The 20,477-nt window shown below is 37.1% G+C and overlaps 1 protein-coding gene across 1 annotated transcript in view; it reads left to right on the top strand.

The window, feature by feature from the left end:
* Positions 1-14,811, top strand: part of LOC109032592 (uncharacterized) — a 215,295-nt gene extending 200,484 nt beyond the window's left edge. The window contains exons 7-15 of the mRNA XM_019044808.2: positions 3,459-3,548; positions 4,036-4,194; positions 4,568-4,717; positions 5,193-5,331; positions 6,192-6,366; positions 6,967-7,583; positions 8,030-9,435; positions 10,135-10,279; positions 10,771-14,811. Coding sequence (XP_018900353.2) covers positions 3,459-3,548; positions 4,036-4,194; positions 4,568-4,717; positions 5,193-5,331; positions 6,192-6,366; positions 6,967-7,583; positions 8,030-9,435; positions 10,135-10,279; positions 10,771-11,099 — 3,210 coding nt within the window. The 3' untranslated portion in view covers positions 11,100-14,811. The remainder of the gene's footprint in view (positions 1-3,458; positions 3,549-4,035; positions 4,195-4,567; positions 4,718-5,192; positions 5,332-6,191; positions 6,367-6,966; positions 7,584-8,029; positions 9,436-10,134; positions 10,280-10,770) is intronic.
* The last annotated feature ends 5,666 nt before the right edge of the window (positions 14,812-20,477 follow it).

Here is a 20,477-nt window from a genome sequence, read left to right as displayed (position 1 = left end):
AAGAAAATCATAGAGTCGGGCTAAACAAGCGATCAAAATAGCAGCCCGGCTGTAGTGCCGTGCTAAGGAAAACGCCGTATGAACATTCGAGAGTTCCAAATTTCGTTGACAAAATATGTATTATGCAACATAGGATATTGCCTTTAATTCAGCAATTTAGATTGATTGCTTACAAATGCTTGAAATTTCGGAAGAAATACAATTTCAGAAAGTCGGTATAGGAATCTGGTGCCGTCCAAAGTAAAAACGCCGTAACTTCATTCGACATTCTTTCGATTTTTTTACTGATAAATACTGTATTACATACAAGAAAACCAGCAAATATTCGTTCATCATTTTTTCGAGTCGATTTTGACATACCATTAGGGACTCAAAATTAAAAAAAAAGAAGCCTTGTCACACTTGGGTTTTCTTGTATTCGAGCAGTATGTGTAGAAGAAAAATACACAATTTGTAATGTAATAAAGGCATTTTTGCTGTGGACGGAAGAATAGAGGTACAGCGTTTTTCCTCGGCAGGATAAACTTTTGATTTGATTCAAAGTCCAATTTGAGGCTGCTCCACGAAAATGACCCTTCGTGCAAAAAGGGAGGTCACTCCCTCGAAACCACCGCACGATTATAGGCGAAGCCGTGTGCGTATCTACGCGTAACAACGGCATTTTTTGCTCCCGACTCAATATTAATCAATTTGACAAGGGGCCGAGAGAGGGGCTTTTCCCGGGCCGCACAGTGGGTCGAGTCAGAGGTCGGACATGATAATTTTTAACTAAAACTGCAAATTTTAATATTTATTTTGTCACATTTTAAATTTCGAGGGGTGCTTTTAGAAGAAAATTCCAGGAGGAAACCAATGAAACCACTTTTACAGGGTGTCTAACATCAGGATTTTCCTGATTTTCCCAATTCTATCAGGATTTGAGGTCAATCAAGATTTAATCCCGATTTCATCAGAACTTGAGGAAAAATCGGTCGTGAAATCAGGATTTGAGGTCGATCAGGATTTAATCCCGATCTCATCAGAAGTTGAGGAAAAATCGGTCGTGAAATCAAGATTTGAGAAAAGTCGGCCTTCCGATCGGATTTTTTTATCGAGCAATTTTTATGAAGTTACATTCGCCTTTTTCTCCGCAAAAAAACCAGGGTTTGGAAATATTATGAAATCAGGATTTAGCAGTCAAAAATCAGGAAAAATTAGGATTTTCCAAAGTGGAAAAAAAATTAAACACCCTGTTTTGGGACCTCAAAATTTTGTATAAACGGAGTTACGGAGTTTTTTTTATTAAATCTCCTTCTTTATTCGAATATTCGGGCTATGTTTTTGAGTGGTTACGTGATAACGGCTGGGGTCAGGTCTCTACTCAATTTTTTACTTCTTTTTGTGTGTTTTTGCAGCTGAAAATGAGCTGGTAACAGCTCGAAACGTCCTGCCTTTTAGTGTTTTTAATTAAGTGTTATTATTTTTAATTAGTGTTGTTTGTAATTAGTGTTTTTATTTTTTATTGTTGTTTAGCCTTGTTTACCCATATTTTCATTAAATTTCCTTCTTTAAATGGAGTCATAAGCTTTTAAATTTTCCAAATTTTGTCTGGCCTCTCCTATCGACTGGATGCACTGTGGGGCGCCGTTACTTTGTCGGCGATCGCGTGCTCTGTAGGCCGAGCTCAGGAGCGAGGTGTCAACACTCACGCTGGCAGGGACCCGGGGAGGTACAACCCCGAAACACTGTTTACATTTTCCAGCCGCGAGTAAATAGGGAATTTCGCCATTCCGATGAGCTCCCCACATCCGCATCCGCCCCCCCCCCCCCGCGCGGGGAATCCGGGGAACTTTCGCCACGGGAACAAGGGAATTGCCCAGCTTTGAGCTTTGCGGTGCGGCGGAGGGTGCGACCCTCGTAAGCTCCAGTCTTTGCCTATCATTATTTTCTTCTTGACTCGCGCCGAGCGGAGGGGACGTCCGACAGCATGCAAGGTGGCGTTGCCGAATTAGACAGGGTTGCCACAGTCAGGGAATGCCGGGAAAACCGAGAAATAGTAGGGAATTTTAAAAAGGCAGGGAAAAATCGTCATGTCACCTTTATTTGCTTTCTCGAGTCGGTTTGACGTTTCGAACAATACACTGAAAAAAAATTCTCGGCGTTTTTACCAAGGTCCATTGGTACCTTTACCATCTCACTTTTTTTTAACCAATTATTGGTAATTTTACCAAGACAGACTGGTAAGCTTACCTAAAAACCGGTATTTTTACTGTTATTTTCAGGTAAGAATACCACTTTTATTGGTAATCAATTCCCGGTAACTTTGCCATTTTATCTCGGTAATGCTACCACAGTCGATAAAAAATATTGGCGTTTTTACCAAGGTCCAGTAAAATTACCGAGAAAGTTCAATAATTTTATCGAGATTTCTCGGTAAAATTACCAATTCCATAAATGGTAATTTTACCAAGAAAAAACTGGGATCAAATAGAACCCCGAGTTCTTGGTAATTTTACCCTTTTCTTAGTAAATACACCGAGATTTTTTTTTCAGTGTAACCCTGTCTTTTTAACAATCTGGCATTTGTTCAGTAGTCAACAAATTTCACCCAAATATGTCAGGGAAATCAGGGAAATGTCAGGGAATTTTAACAAGTCAGGGAAAACCTGGAAACGTTAGGGAAAATGACAAAAGTGTCAGGGAAAAAGCGTTAAGTCACCTTTATTTGCTTTCTCGAGTCGGTTTGACGTTCCGAAGAATAAATTTTGCTTGAAAACTATTTCTAACCATGTCTTTTTAACAATCTAGCATTTGTTCAATTGTCAGGGAATTTCACCAAAATATGCCAGGGAAATGTCAGTGAATTTTATTTTCCAAATTCTGTGGCAACTTCTGATTTGACAGTTGTACATCGGGTATCAGGGGGACTCGTGTTTCGTTGTTATACTTGGGGCATCCACGAATTAATCCGCCCATAGAGCGAAATTGCTACCTGGCTAATCGACAAAATTGTGATATCGAGGCGACTATAAATTTTGGACACATTTTGCCAAGTTACTAATTTCATTTTAAAATTTGGACAAAAATGTATCTATCAAACCCAGAGGACGTTCTTAAAAAAGTTGAAAGTGACATAAAGTCGAAAATTAAGTCATTGGCATTTTGTTATCGCTTTTACATAGATGCATCTCGCGGCAAAACGATGCGCAGAAAAACCGATTTTCTCATAATGACCTCCAAGTATCAGATTTTTTCAGTTTGTCAATTTTATTCGTCTTCGCTCTGTATGACAGCTCTCCCTACTCTAGCGTTTCATAAAAATAAGAATTTGAAACTTTGCAGGGGGATATCTCTCGAGTTCTCAAGAAAACTAGTAAGAAAACTAGTAAGAAAACTAGTAAGAAAACTAGTAGAAAATTAGTTTAGTTTGTTGTAAATTAATTTATGATTGATTTTTTATTTATTTTCTTATTTTTCAGAATCAAATTCAGCAGTTTCAAGCTGCTCTGGCCAAACTCAGCTCGGAGAATGATCGCCTGAAACGACAGCTCAGAAATTTAGAAGCAACAGTAAGTAAAAAGCTTACAATTTGCTTCTTCTCTTTGTTATCATATTACTGCCCCAGCCCTGAATAAGGCTTTAAAAATGAAAGCCCAAATAATTCTGTCGTGAATTCTCTCAATAATGCAATCAAGCAAGTGCAAAAGGAAGTTTACCTCCTACTGTTATTCTCATTCAAGTTTTTGAAACTGATCTAAAGTTACTCATACTACTAAAACTATGAAGTTTATAACTGTAATTACAATTATAATAATATTAAAAACACAAGAAAGATCAATTTTTATTTATTAATTCCAATACGAATATTTAATTTAAGTTCATCAAAGCAAGGGATCAGAAAAATGAGGCAGGTATTTTTTATGAAAAGATGAATTATTATTCTGAACTTTTAACTTATCAGTATGATGAGTTCTTTTTTTTTTAGTTTTTCTCATATTTAATTCATCCATAATTATTTGCATGTACATCAACTTGTTTATGTTTTCTGCTTTGTAGAATAATGAAGAAGTACAGCGAACATTACTTGAGAGGCTACATACTCTGGAAAGGAAAAATCTGGATTTGATGGAGGAGGCAGAAAGACAGAGGAAGCAATATGAGCATTACCTTGATGACATTGCCAGTCAAGTAGTCAGAGCGCTTCTTGCTCAGAAAGTAAGAAAAATCAATTTTTTTTTATTTGTGTGTTAACTACTTATCTTTCAAGTCTAACTTATTTTTGTGCCGAGCCTTGTTTTTAGTAATTTGAAAACTTTTGATGACAGATGGATAGAGCAATTATAATATTTTGAAGGCTCAAGTCAAAAATACGCATGTAAATTTTCAGAGACATGTTAGTTAGCTTCCATCAATGAAAATATAATATGATCCGAGATTTTTACATGTAATTTTTCACGCATGCAAACGTTAAGTTTGCGTTAAACGTTGCAACAAAGGTACCAGGACAAACTTTTTGTGCTTATCAAAATATTTTTCACCCTTTCAGTCAAGATCCATTGATTTGATCTCATTTTCTTGCCTTTTCCAGAGTTTGCAGGAAGAAATTGAAACCTTACACGCTCGGTCAAAGGATCTAGAGAGTCAAAATCAAACTCTGACCTCTCTACTTCTTCGACAAATGGGGCATCCAGCAACCAGGAGGAATGCTAAGTCATTAGCAAATTCAACATCTAATTTTGTAAGTTTTCTTCCTCTCTTGCCCACCTTTTTTCTCTGACACGTGACATTTAGTGTCAAAGCCACTTTGGTGCTCAACTCCAACTGCTTTAAGTCCTCCTCAAATTTTACTATGCTCAGTAAAACTTTTTTTCTAATTTTTTTCTTCAACACTTGATTTTTTTTATCCAAAAATTCCTTGTCAATGACTTTTATATCCTGTATGTACTCACTAGTGTCAACGGCAAGTTGAAAACTTCAAACGGTTCAGGAAAATTTTCCCAAAATCTTTCTACCAGTTTTCTTTTCTGTCATTTTATGCAAAATAAATCATGCTAAAATTATGAGAAGGTGAATTTTATTAATGCTCTTTAATGTTTGTGGTCTATGATCATAATGAATTTTAACTTGCAATTGAGTTTTGTTACCTAAATTCATATAAGTGTGTAGTCAAATGGTCAACATTGAGTTAATACTGTTTTATTTTCATCTGTCAGGTATCTCTGCCAAGCTTAGAAACCAGCAAAAGGCCTCATAGCTTGGATGAATCACAACTAAAAGAGTTGGAGGAAGCTTTATGGTCCCCTATCCACCGACCACATTCTTTGAGCTTAAATATCACTACGCCTAACCTTAGTAAGTTTTTCTAATTTTTTCAAGATTTACTTGTTTTTTTAACTCTTTGAATAAATATGATTTTCTTCACTGGCACTACGACAGGAGGTTAGAGTTGTTCTTATTTTTTAAAGTTGATGTAAGTCCAGGTCTCCTCCGCTCAAAATATGTTACAATCAAGCGAATGTAATGTGGCCAAATCAAGAATTTTGTAGAGGCCCCTTGAGCGCTCTGAAGGGCTCACACCTAAAAATTGGTATTTTGGCAAGTGTGCCATCATTTCACAATGGAAATCATCAAATTGTAGTCCTCATTAAAGGTGGTCCCCAAAGAGTTGTGACTCGACTTTCAAGCCATGTTGCACCTTCTCCTTTTATAGTAACGAGGCTCTAATTGACTGATAAAGTTTTCTATTTTTTTGGTGCAAACAGTTTTAGCCCCTGTAAGAAATAACGTTGGGTTTTTTTCGCATTGAGATAACTTGTAGACTAAGAAAAATGTATACATTACGAACTTCAAAAAATGATTTTTAGTGATTTTTTGAAGAAATAATCGGTAGTAAGTCTCATTTTTTATGAATAACAAGTAAAAATTCTTACTTGAAATACTTGAAATAGTAGACAGTGGCCGGAAATGATTCAAGGCGAGGAAGGGTGGCGGTAACCAAATTGGTATCGATGAAGACTTCAGAGTTCTGTTAAGGCCACAACTATCATGACGATTCATTTTGAATTTTAAAAACTCCTTAGTTTGCTAATCTTGCTTTTAAAAATGGTTTGGAAAAAGAAGAATTCCCACGCCTAATTTTTCACTTTTTCTCAAGATTCAAAATGTATCCTGGTATCCAATCTAAAATTCCATCAATGTATTCTTAATTTCAGATCATGAAAGTAAGAAAGATATCGAAAGTCCTGAAAGTGGCAATCGTGATGAAGGGTACTCGACAATGTCTAGTGATATGCAGGGAATTGTAGAATTGCCAAAGAAAGGACTGGAGGAGGTGAAAGAGGCTTCTGATGAAACAGAAATCATTGATTCTACGTTTGCTGACAAAAGGTATGAACTGTGTAAAACTGTGTAGCCTTTTGCATTTAGTATCTATTTATTCTCTGACCTCATTCAAATCCCAACTATCAATATCTCGATTTATCTTACAATTACCATCATAATTGAAGAGTTTTCCTGTAGAAGGGCATTTTTGGAAAATATCTGTTCCCAGCAAAACGGATTTGAAGCTTCTAGAAAGCGGCTTTGCTCATGTTGGCCACTGATTCTGCATTTACGAGCTTCAAATCATCAGGAAACATGATGATATGTATTTAAAGATGCGCAAATACTGTATAATTGATTTTCGAAACTAAGACCAATTTTACAGTATGCCCTTTGGCAGGTAAACTCCTCTATCAAACCTCTCAATATTATTGTTGGTCCGTATTGTTTATTCTGAATGTATTTGATCGGAAACTATCAGACATTCTAGGTGATGATTGGTTAAAACTTTACAAAATGAGAAGTCTTGATGCATCATACTTGCATTTACCATCAGTAAGACAGCTCAGGCTTGATGGACAATCTTAAGAGTTAAGTAGTCTTATACAAATATTTAAGTTAAAAATACGGTCAATTTTCTTCATAGTATTTCTCTTTATTTTTCAGGCCTTTGGATTTCAAAAAACCTGACATCTTATTCATCCCATTAAGTTTGTCTCTGAATATCAACTCTCGGCATAGTTATCCCCCAATGAAGGATTTCCTCCCTTACCATCACATCATGCGCAGTTTCTCCGATTCGCATCTCTGCCTCAAATTCACAACTTCTCCTTCAGCTCCGATGGTGATATCATTTGATACTGTTTGGGGCAACAATAAAAGGTCTAACTTATCAGTTGATGATACGATTTCCTGTGATAGTTTTAACGATTGGTGGGATACTGACTATATCCAACAGTGGCTAAGGATAGACGACACAAGGAGCGCGCTCCAGCAACGGCTCTCCTACAATCCGAACGATATTGAAGACTGGTCAATGGAGCAAGATGAGACTGATTTCCGCAAGAAGAACCAATCTACACCAAATAATTTAATGCTCAGTTTACCAAGTATCCAAGAGAGCTCTGATTATCTCGAGTTTATGATTGATGAGGATGGTGAGGAAGAGGATCAACTATGGACTGCCGAAAATAAATATTTCAACGAAAGTGATGCGAAATCTTATTGGCCGAATTTTTCTTGTTCAGCCATTTCACCTGTCACAAATTCATGGTCCAGCAATGGTGAGTGCTTTTTTTGTCTACAGTTTGGTAAAATTCCTAAATTTATTCTAACCTTAAATAAAAATGTAACAAAATTTTAACTTATTTCCTGTTATATTTGTAAGTGCAATAACCAAATGCAATAGCAGACCAACCACTTGTTTGCCTGCTGTGGTACAGTTATATAGACAGTCAACAATGCATGGCCTGAGACCAATACAATATGGAATAAAGAACGTCAGTTACCGTTTTGACAAAAAACTTTTCTCACATTGAACGTAAATTGCAACCAGAAAAAATTACAGATCAGATATATCTTGTCTGCTGATTGGGTTGAACAACAGAATTGGAGATAAGAATTCCACAAAAATCTCACGAGGATGCAGGAAATTTGAATGTTAAAATGTCTTTATTACCTTTTTCAGCTACTCTGAACTAACTGAAGTTTTTATTTTTTCTGTTCCCAGATACCAATTCAGATGAATGTGGGCAGATGTACAATGACTTTGAAAGCAATGAAGGCCTCTCTAAAAGATCTTCAGCCGTTCTGAGTACCGATAGTGGAGATTCCTCGGTCATAGGAACTGACTTTACCAGAGATTTCTATAGGCTAGTCAAGTTTGAGAGCACGAAGAGTCTCACCTCTTTATCATCAAAAAGTCAAACAAACGAATCGCAGAAAAGTGCTGAAAGAAACATCTCGCTTCCACTGACGCTTGATGAAGAACAAATTTTGAAATCTGCATTCAGTGTCATGGTAGAACAACAACAACCTAACCATCAAGATCCTAGGTTCAAAGAGACTGTTTTAAAGAGTGACTTTTCTACTTTCAAAGATAAAGCGAGTCCTGTTGCATCCTTCTCCAACATTGAAATGCCACGAAGTTCCAACACGCCTCAGCTCTTTGAGCCTCAAATTGCAGGCAAGAGGACTGAGCCTATTTTATCTACTGACGCTGGAGTAGACGCCCTGAACAGTATTAGACATGATGATAGCAATAACTTTATTTCTAGTGGTCCAAGTACAGCCTGCTCAGGAAGGCTCAATTCATTTCAGTCTTTTAGCTTGCCAAAAAATTCATTTTGTCGGAGGAGTCCCATGTTTAGCAAAAGGAAACGTCCTGTGAGCGTTGAAGTTTTAATGAACGATAGCCTTTTACCAAATAATAGTAATAGTGTAGGAGATAAAGACCTTAAAGCAGATCATAGTGATTTGAAAAATAATCCCAAAGTTCCCAAAGAATTAGAGTTTAGTTTAGATTTAAAAGTTCTCCCAAGAACCAACAGTGATAATTTTAGTGATAGCAGTTCTGACAACGGCAAGGTAGGAATTGAATTCGACGACGAAGAAATTGACTGCCTCTCAGAAGATAGTTTATCTTCATTCTGCCTGTCTGACATATCTTTAAGACATTTACGAAGTGATCTGACTTCGAGGTCCAGTCTGAATACGGTGCCTGAAGAGGAGGAAACTGAAGTCGCTTCTTGTGATACAGCAACTTCACTTTCATCGCCAGGAACAGTAATTTTATCGGAGAACAGGGCAGACACCGATGCTTCTCTCTGTGATCAAAGTAGGAACAAGATGGTCAATTTTCACCCATGCTCAAACTCGGAGAGACCGTATGCCAATGCTTCAACCGTACCTGAGCCCATTGTTGTCAAAAATGGCCAACGATACAGTTTCAACGAGAGCGCTTCCTCAAAAGACGTGATTGATGAGCTGAATAGAATGATCCGCAAAGGAGAGGAGCTGAGTGATGCAGAATCAGGGAAAGGCGAGGAACGGAAATCCGCATCGTTGGATGATGCTTGTTGTTGTCCCACTGGCTGGGTTCATGTTGAAAGAGATATTGATTTCACTGACCCCAAGGTAATTTCTCTCATTTTGCTGAAATTTTATTCCTTTTGATGGGAAGTAAATTTGTATTTTTTACTTCTTTTTTTTACCTAGGAAGAGGGAGTTCTTTCAGTGTAAGCAATACTGATCGGCCACTGGGCGAAGTTATTCACTTAGAGTTGAAAGTATCTGATGAATGAAGGTAGTAAGGGATATTTTTGAAAATCGATGGAAGTGGTGGTGATTTTGAAGAAAGCTTGTAAATTTTTTTCATTTTAATTTTTTGAAGTCAACATTGTTTTTTCTAGGAATCACAAAAATGTTTAGTACCTCCATCTGTTGTTATTTTTTTTTTTTTTTTTAATAAGGGGCTTTCGTAATCTCTTATATGTTTCAGTAATCCCAAGTCTGGAAGAAGCTGTAGTTTCCCTCTTCCAAATTGACTATGGTGTGTTCTTTCACAATCAGAAGTCATTAGTTTGAGAAAAACTTTCCAAATGCCAAGCATAACTTATTCCAAGTTTTCCGTGCTTTATTTTACATTGATTCATTATTACTTTCATGTAATGAACTTTATAATCTCTGCAACTTTTTACTGCAAATTACTTCTGATTCTACTCCTGCCTCTAGAATAATTTTCGAGGGTTTGACCCTTCAACTGTTTTTTTCCTATAATTGTGAAATATTTACAATTTTGATTCGATTATGCAGATGTGTGAATTTTGTTTGCAGGCAAGGGCTAATTTATTGGACGTCATGTTGGCATCTAGACACAGTTCATCAAGTGCAGAAGATTTAAGTAGTTGCGAAAGTGAAGAAGAACGCTCCGAATACCATCACTTGCATAGGATACATCGATCTCGCTGCCAGAGAAAAGGTTGGAATCACATGTTCTCTTGTCAACCTTTTGTTTTCATTTTTAAGATAATAGTTTCTAGTTCTACTGCTTGTTTTCTGTATTGGTCCTACATTCTTTGATTTTGAAAATTATTCGGAAATTATCTATCTTTCCATGGAGAATACTCAACGTTGAGTCAGTTCCTTAGATCACATCGAACTTGGCTATAAAAATATCCTTATTCGTCCACCATCTACCAAAAATATGAAACAGTGCATATTCATTTGCAGATTTTGTGTCACATTTCACTGTCTTGAAGAATGATTAACTATAATTATTTCTCAAAATTTTGATTCTTCTTGACCTTCGTAATCTTTGAATTTGTTTAGTAATGTTATTTTACAAAACAAATTATGTGGAAGGAAAAATTTTGAAACTTAGCAGTTTCATAAATATTTTGTTCATTAACATCATATTGCAATAAATTTAAGACAAAGTATTCTCTAATTATTATTTCAAATGTGTTTCAGTTGCAATAAGAGAGCCATTAAAATCATCTACAAGGGAGCCTTTGTGTGGTGTTCTACGGCAGTCAATGTCTGTGCGACCTTCAATCGTGGGGAGAGATGACTTTTTCGTTCGTTATGGAGAGAAAGAAAAGGATGCTTTATCGTTTTTTGACTTTCTAGAAACCATGTCAACCACTTCAATCAGTGCTGCATCTTCGTGTGAAAGTAGCTCCGGACTTGGCCGCAAAGGAGGATCAAAATTTTTGCAGAACGAACAGTTAAATCAACCCCATGTAAACAAGCCTCATCTCAGCGGCTCATGTGCAACAAGCTACTCAGACTCCGAGTGAATTGTCCCATTGATCTTATTTTTAAGTCATTCACACTTATAAATAAGCAAGTTTAGTGTACAAGCTCTAATGATGTTTTAAATTATACATAAAGTATTGAAAAAAGTACTTTACCATAACAGGTTTTAAAAAGATAATTCTATCGGTCTAAGAACTACTCATTCACCGGTTCAGTTTTTCTAGTGTAAAAATTTTAAAACATTCTATTATTCCTATCGTATCTGAATTAGAGTTTCTAGTCCTATCTTAAAAATCACTACGTAAGCACTGATGTGTAGAGTAGTTGATATCAGTCCTCAAATTCTCTGCTTATAGTAGCACATTATCCCTGTGTGACTATATATATGTACCTAAAGCCAACATATGTACAGACTCGCAAAATTCCATAAATTGGTGATTTTTAACCACTGTCGGTACAGAAGAATTACTGTCCAAGATCTGGCAGTTTAGTATCATTGTGTGTTTATTCCTGTGGTTTATTGGTCATGATTTTTTTCAACCACTAGGCCTCTAGTCATAGGAAATCAGTCTGAAAATTTATCTCCGGTGTACAAATGTCGTAAGTTATTTATGTATTTTTAAATATTCAAAAGTGTGATATTTTTGTATAAGTATTTCATGTTTTATAACGTAAAAGTTCTAAGCTTTTTGGCACATCCATTCTTGTTCAGATAAGAAAAACGGGAAGGAAAGTAAGACTGGGATTTTAGGTTTTCAAACCATGTTCGATGCACGGCTCGTGGTTTTATATCTTTAATTTTTCCTCGCTTAAATTCCAGTAAATGGACACTAAAAATCTTGTCTTAGTAGTCTCTTACTACTTAACTACTCGGAATTTTTCAATGCTTGCCTCCAGTTAAATAACTGATGCTATCTTTAAGTAAATATTGCAACTGATGAATGATAGTCCTACTAAAATTAAGGCTGGTATATTATTAATGAGAAGAAAATATCTGGACCCAACAACGGCAAGAGAGGAAACGATGTACTCAAGTTTTTCTGCATTTGTTTCCATTGCAGCAAGTAAATAATAATTTTCCAGCGTTCCTCCATACGCCTGCATTTTTAATGCTCTGTAGATTCGTGCTCTAAACAACGTGCCTAAAGTCATGGCTACTGAAATTTTTCTCCGAAATTGGCTGTTATCTTGTCGGGAAGTTGTTGCATCAACTCGTCTCTCTCTAAATCAAGTTGTACAGTATTCATTATTTTTATAAAATTATTTTCACACTTATCTTTACAATTGGTGATTACACCTACTATTAATATTTTTCTGTGAAATATTAAATTATTTTTTAATCTATCTGCATGCCAACTCACTAAAACATGTGAGGCTCTGCGAAGAGAATTTGTCAAAATTGAAATTTTGACTAGATGTGTTATTGAAGATAGTTTTACAAATATTGCGGCAAAATAGAGATGTTGCTCAAACATTTTACTGCACAGAGCAATAAAAATCTATTTCATGTTTGCCTACTTTTAAAGAAGCAATTTGTTATTCTAAAGAGATTGCATCCATGATTGGTGTAGAAAGAACGTTTGAACTAATCTTCATATTCTGTCTTCACTTACGTAATGAACAACCTCAAATGAAGCTGATCTCTTGTTCATCCCTCTAGATGTATCCATTACTTCCCCTCCCTTCATAAAGTCCTTTGGTGCTGTACTAGTGTTTACTTATAGTTTCGTTGCGTAGTTCCTTCCCCTGTTCTGCTTTTTGGGCTTGAGTTGCTTGTTCATGATTATTTTCTAGCAATTATTTTCATTAAAAATGGGTCAGTGTCGTACACCACAGAATCAAATTCTGGTCTTCGGTATTTCTTGGCATGTAAAAAATAATGAATTTCTACCATGTAAATTCTGAAATTATTTCCCAGGTATTGTAAAGTATGATTATTGACTGCAGCCACTGTGTCACTTAGTTCCGTAGTTTCTTCCTATCAGGTTTTATTAAGTAACATACTGAGTAACTGAGCTTAGTAGTTACCTGAGTAGTAGTTAACATCAAACAGGCTTAGTATTACTTTCCAGGTCTGTCATGCTGAAGAAAAATGTCGTGTATGCATTTGAGTGCTGCCAATTTTTTTCCTATAAAATATGTATTTTTAAGAAAAGCTACGAATTTTTTAATTTCGAAATTTTCAGATATACTTGATTAAACGATGATTAAAAGTGTTTGTAAAATTCAAAGAGAAATACTCAGAAGTTTCTTAAAACATCTGTACTTCAACAAAATTAAATTCTGGAACACCGCAATGTTCATGCATCGCTTTTCTCTAGTTTGGCATATACGAGGCGTCTAGTTTTTAAACCTGCAAACCCTGTTGCTGTGTCTAAACATTGTGCAATCATATTAATTTTGTGTAAGGGACAACCATAATGTATAATTGCTCAAAATGTTTTTTTAAATTCAAGTTTCGTGCTTAAATACAGAAATTTCAAGAGAAGACATGAACACGGGGGCTTTTTTCTTATTTCAATATGAAAGTGTTATGATCACAAATTTTTTAGACAGGGCAATAGAGATCGCTGATTTTGCAACTAGACGCCTAATATTTTATCATGTGAAAAATGTTATTCATGCTAGATAGAAATTCGGTGTTCAGATCAATGCCATCAATTTTCGCCGATTTACAAGGATTGAAAACTTTATTTTGTGCAGTATGAAACTGACCCATTGCCTCAATGTCTTTCTACTTTTATTTAGATAAATTCCTTTGTTGACTGTTTTGTTTCTCATAATTTGTTCACGCATGAAATTTCTTGTTTCTGTTCTTGTTCTTCATTTTACCCCTCATTTTTATTTTGTCTTGCCTAGACACTAATCAAGCAATATTGTACGATTCAGCCGCCACCTCTACATTGTAGATGTGTCTTGTGTCAGTTTGTTCTCCGGAATATTTTTTATGTACATAACTTTATAAATAATTGTAAGATATACGCACTGAGAGTTATTAAGAGTTTCCTAGTCTGTGAATCATGGTAGGATTACTTTTAATTATTTCAATCTCACTATGTTGTACCCAAGTATTATTTAAAATACCTCAATATTTAGCAATCGTCATCTCTATCACCGCTTCAAGTATGTAATGAAAATTTAAAAACAAAAAAAAAATTATTTCAAGGTTGAAATTTCCTTTCCTAGAAGCAGATAAACCTTGAGAAATTTCATAAACACCATTAAGTGTTAGGTACTTGTATTTTAAATTTCATGAGGCTACGGCTCTTTTTGATTCGGTTGCCACTCAGATAGATCAAACTGTGCGGTTGATATTTTACAAACACTCATTTGAGTACTTCTTTCTTCTCTCTCTGTCTCTCTCTCTTTTTTCTCTTTTCTTTGTTTCCTTTTTTCTGTAGCATTTCTTTCGCAACTTTTTCTGTATCTGAAGGTACGCTGAGAGTCCTTCCTTAGGGAGCTAAGAAACCCATATTTTTGAAGTTTGCTTTCAAATGTTTCTCTGTTCCATCACAGAAGTTGTAAAATAAATATGTTTTCAAATTAAAGCACACTCTGTTCTGATACTTTTTTATTCTAAGATCAACGCAAAACCAATGTCAGATCAAGGAATTGTAAAAAACTTACTTACCGTCAAATATCTAAACAGATTGAAAATAGGTATTTGTGTTTTTATATATTGTTAGACGTTTTGTTCTGTAGAGCTACCTCAATAACTAAGAATATTAAATTAAATTTTTCTACAAAAGATAATCAGTGAATTCTTCTCCCTCTTATCCATATTTAACCCTCAAAAATAATGGAAGTACATAAAGAACCGCTTCATATGAGCCATTCTTTTGCAAGAATGAAAATAAACTTTGATCGCCACTAAAAAGCTCAGAAAAAAATATGACGTGATGGTGAAACTGAAGAAAGGAACATCTGGACTTCCAATGTTCCAAACACTGTCCTATCCTATCTTTTCAATGAAAAAACAAAAAACAAAAGAAACCATTAATTTTACTTCTTGAAGACCTCTGCGATTTCTTTTCTCTGTGTGAAGAATCAGTGGTGTTGATAAAATAACATGCACCTCCAGTGCAATATTTTCAAATCTCAAATAAGTTTCATTTTTCTGAGAGAAAATTAACTAAAATATTTCTTTGAAAGCTACAAGCAAACAAGCAAGATGAGAAATCCCCAACTCCGCCCGTTTGAATTACACCGGCATGAAACGGATATTAGTGTAGCCTACAAGACCATGTGAATACTTCACGCATTACGCCAAACCCAGTACAGCGCCTACAAGACCGTAGGAATACTTCACGCATTGCGTAAAATACAGTGCGGTCGGTGTGAAACGCATATAAGCACCTACAAGACAGTATGCGTACTTTACGCATTGAACCCACACATACACTGCCGTACTAAGGAAAAACGCCGTATGAACCTTGAGGCGTTGCCAAATTTCCTTGCCAAAACCCCAATCCGTCTGTAAACTTATATTTGTCTTCCAATTTTTTAGATGATTTTGTTAGCAATTTCACCTAAAGTTCCTGAATATTTAGAGGAAAAATATTCATAACTTTCCTCAAACATAAACATTTCATCGAAGGAAATTTGGCAACTATCGAATGTTCATACGACGTTTTTTTCCTTAGCACGGCAGTACACCAAGGTGCGCACTTTTACGTTGAATATTCGTAACTTATCGGTGTCAGACCTGGGTAGGTACCGCCCGCGGTTTCTGACAATGTCTGCCCAGTGTTCACCACGTGTGATATACACCAGTGTACATACAAATAAAAAGAAAAAAAAAGAAAGAAAAAGAAAATGTAGTGTTAAAAACAGTGATGTTCAATCTCCTGCAAATAAAGAAACCTCGTCTTCATAGCTTAGCGCCAGCACAGCTTTACTCTTTGCTATTCGATTTGAGGCGAGTGCGTAAAAATCTAACTACCTGTTATAACAACCATCGGCTATTACGACCGAAAAGGGCCGGTCACTTCAATGTTGTTATATTCGATTTCCACTGCAGTAGTTATTTTTTGCCAAGTTGAGTCGAAAAATCAGAACCAATCTGACTGTCTGGGATTTTAAAACATTGAATTTTTTTGAAAAATCGAATTTTTGGGCACGAGGTTGCAGGGGCGGACTGGCCATGGGGGCGGGAGGCGATCGCCTCCTAACAACTTGCCGCGGAGGTCCCGAGAGGGCCCCCGCGGCGAATTTTTTTCGAGTCATCGTTTTTCTCCCCGTAATGTTGTAATTTTCCTATCGTTTTCAGTCACTAAAAGCCCCAAAATCCTTGAAAATTTGTTTCTAAGAGACATGAAAGGTCGCCTAAAGCTTATGTGATGAAGGGGCCCCCGAAGAATCCTGAGAATGGGTTATTTTGTGTAGAGTTTAACTCCAATAATGCTTAAAATTGCGTTTAAAAAGTGTGAAATTTTCAAAATTTTCCGGGGGAGAGCCCCCAGACCCTCTTAGAGGGGCCACCAAACGACAAAGAGGGCCCCCAAATCTAGATCGCCTCCTAACTTTTCGACTCCCAGTCCGCCCCTCTATCTTTTCGCACGGTCACATTTTCTTACAGTATGCGAAGCGCAACAATTTCAGATGAAACCTACGTATTCCTCTGCGCGCAATCAAAAAGTCGCGAAAAGTTTCCATGTGCTCGATTAAAATTCAAACAGTAATATCAAACTTTCTAGAAGGCTGGAGGAAACGCCTCTGATTTTATTAAAATAATTACATACCCAATCAGCACATTGCAATGGAAATATTGAAACAAAATTGCGATTAATTGCCATATAATCGAAATTTTTTCACCATAAAATTGCAATATTCTTACATCATTTGGTCAATAAATGCCAATTTAAAAAATTCAACAAAGTGAGTTCAGTGTGTCAGAAAGATAGGCAATGTGCGGTGCAATGAATAAATGCAACTTATTTCAATTTTACCCCAATCAAATTCAATAAGCCGTGCATTTAGTCAGTAGATAAGCAACATTCACAACACTCTGATGCAGTACCTAGCAAATATTTTACTATGTATGTAATTGCAATTTATTGCGATCTGTGCTACTAGGGAGGCGTTTCGTTGACTTATTGCTTTAGTTTCGAGCAAGGATTCGCCTAAAATGATTTTTCGTCCCAGAATTTTTTAAGTCTTTGCGGGAATTTCATACAATCCCTGGTAAAAATTGGCGATAAGAGCTGCGTTTCAAAATACCATAGGAATTCTTACAGCCGGCTAAAGAAGGCAACAGAAAATCATATAGCTGGCTGTAGAATGCGGAGAAAAGCATACGGCCGGGCTATACGAAGTGATAAAAAATTATGCAGCCGGGCTATAGTTCCTATCGCCGGATTTTACACTTTATCGCCTGGCTGTTGCTTTTTCGCCATCGATGATAAAAGGCTATAAGAAATTGTGTAGAAATTCGTGTGCTTTGGAAATCATTAAGTTTGATACGGAACCACCTTAATATTTACAAAACAAACGTTATATTTTCCTTTAATACGAGGGGCGTTCAATAAGTAAGTATCCCCCCTCTCTAAAATCCATTAAAATGGACCAATTTTAAAAAACTTGGGCTCAAAATCTTCCTTAGGATATTCTGAGTTCAACAAAAGAAACCGCAACAAAATCGGACTATGTGCGGCCGAACGCGAGCCGTTTGAACGCGCCGAGGTGCTCGACGCTCCCGCCGAATCTGCGGGGATTTGAAGTCCGCGACAGGAGAAGAGCTTCTCTGCCAAAGCCTCAGTCGTTCATCACTGACGAAAAATCAAAGAAATTTTTGTAGAATAAGGGACTTACCTCACTTCTCCACATAACCAGCTCGATCCAAGCAGGTCTAATACTGAGACTAAGAGAACACGCTTTTGGATGCCACGCGCGTGGAAGTCTTTCATCCCCGGTCAGCTGAAAGACTTCCACGCGCGTGGCATCCAAAAGCGTGTTCTCTTAGTCTCAGTATTAGACCTGCTTGGATCGAGCTGGTTATGTGGAGAAGTGAGGTAAGTCCCTTATTCTACAAAAATTTCTTTGATTTTTCGTCAGTGATGAACGACTGAGGCTTTGGCAGAGAAGCTCTTCTCCTGTCGCGGACTTCAAATCCCCGCAGATTCGGCGGGAGCGTCGAGCACCTCGGCGCGTTCAAACGGCTCGCGTTCGGCCGCACATAGTCCGATTTTGTTGCGGTTTCTTTTGTTGAACTCAGAATATCCTAAGGAAGATTTTGAGCCCAAGTTTTTTAAAATTGGTCCATTTTAATGGATTTTAGAGAGGGGGGGATACTTACTTATTGAACGCCCTCGTACATATTTTTTTTCATCAATTAAAATGAGAATAATCCATACAGGATGTGCAAACATTTCAAAATCATGAGTTGAATAACGCTGACTCCGCCACATTAAATATTTGAGCCTAACACAAAGCGGAGCGGCGACGCACTGACGCCTACAAACCTAACAGGGATACTTCACGCATTGCGCAACGCGTGAAGTATCCCTGTTAGGTTTGTAGGCGCCAATGCGCGTTTCGGGCTGGCTGCCCGCCTGCCGCGCCGCAGCGTGCCACGGCACTTGAAGCAACTATTTCACACCAGAGGTATTGCACAGTATCATACGAAACTGAAGGCGCTCTAATATAGGTACTAGGAATGGTAGGCATCCATCAAAAGTACGGAGCTTCCCTCGCAAAATAAATCAAGATACTACGGCCTAAAAAGAGAGCAGTGGTCCAAAAACTCACTAAGTCTTAGCATCCGTAATTAGTGACGTTTAGCATACACTTTATCGCCTGGCTGTGAGTTGCTTAATCGCCATCGGCTATAAAAGGTTATAAGAAATTGTGTATAGCCGGCTATAGAAGCTATTGGAAATCTTACAGCCGGCCGTGGGTCTATGGTATTTTGGAACACAGATTCTACTGCCAATTTTTACCAGGGATGGTGAGTTCGCCAAAAACTGTTTTGAATCAAGTTCGGTCTCTTAAAAAATGAAAATACGATTTCGGTCGTGAGGTTAAAAAGCAATGGGCGAATTCCTTTTTCGGTGAATCGTCATGGAGGAACTTTCTCCTACAATCATTCCGATTTTAAGCGGAGAGAATTCACTTTCAATCGGTAAAAGTTGAATGACTCGAGTTAAAAGTTGCAAGCAAACTATGTGATATCGATAGGCGATAGGCGAATACTGATGGTGAACAAACATAAAGGATGCGAGATCTGTCGATGTGTTTTGCACTGCATGTCGTCTTAGTCTACACCGTGCGTGCAGATCATATCCCACCACGAAGATGCGGGTAATGGCGTAATTAAGTACCCCTAACACTTATTTAGTTGTTAGACAAGGCGGAATACACTGCAGTGCTGAGGAAAAACGCCGTATGAAGACTCGAGAGTTGCCAAATTTCTCTAAATAAACATGAATTTCTGACTAAAATTATAGAAATTTTTCTTGCAATTTCAGATATTTTTTATTAAATCGCGAACATAATTGCTTGAGAAATCCGAAGAAAAATATTCAAAATTTTCCCAGCAAATTCGTTTTTTATTGAAGGAAATATGGCAGCGTCTGAAGGCTCATACGGTGTTCTTCCTTAGCACGGCAGCATAGATGTTTGGTAAATTGAATGCCTCGCGGAAGATATGAGTCATAATTTTCCTCCGCCCACCCACGGTCAATTTTTGAATCCTCTATTTACTTCCTTCGCGATGGGCAGGTTTAAATATCCACATCGGACAAATTCTGAGCTGTCTCATCTGTCTTTCATGTAAGTGATAATTTTTAAGTTAATTTCACACTATGCAACTGGTCACTCTGAAAAGTAAATGAACAGTCACCAAGAGCCGTGGAATGCAGTGGCTTGGCGTGCTTTGCGATATATCGATTGATCTGCCTTTAAAACCTATGGAAAAGGATCGATAGACAGGGTGTTCGCAACACACATCCAAATAATCGATTCTTTACCATAGCTTCAAATAGGGAAACATCGATAATCGATCATTCACGCCTCGCCACTAGTGGAATGGACATTGCTATAGTCAGTGCCAAACCGACGCACAGTGGAACGAGACTTTGGGAGGGGACGAACACTACATTTTTTACTTAAATTTAAAATTTTCGATGTTCACTCCGGATTAAAATGATTTTAAGGGGTGTCCTGAATGAAGAGATTGGCTGGATATATGGATGGACTCTCTTATATAGCGCAGACGATCCTCGTCATTACGGCCCTAAGTTTGAAAGCTGTTTTTGAGCTCTAAAGTTCATTTCAGAAAAAGCCAGGGACACCACCGCGTTTCTTACAAAATCTTACGCTTAGAAACGTACTAACATTGCAAATCCCTGCGGCACGCAAGAGTCCCATTTTATTTTGGAAGGGGTTCCCCATGTGTAGAAAAATCAGTGATAGTTATTTTT

This window comes from Bemisia tabaci, chromosome 8, assembly GCF_918797505.1.
Source record: "Bemisia tabaci chromosome 8, PGI_BMITA_v3".
NCBI classification, from domain to species: Eukaryota; Metazoa; Arthropoda; class Insecta; order Hemiptera; family Aleyrodidae; genus Bemisia; species Bemisia tabaci.
Note: the sequence above shows the minus strand (reverse complement) of the source record. Positions and strands in the feature narration are given on the sequence as shown.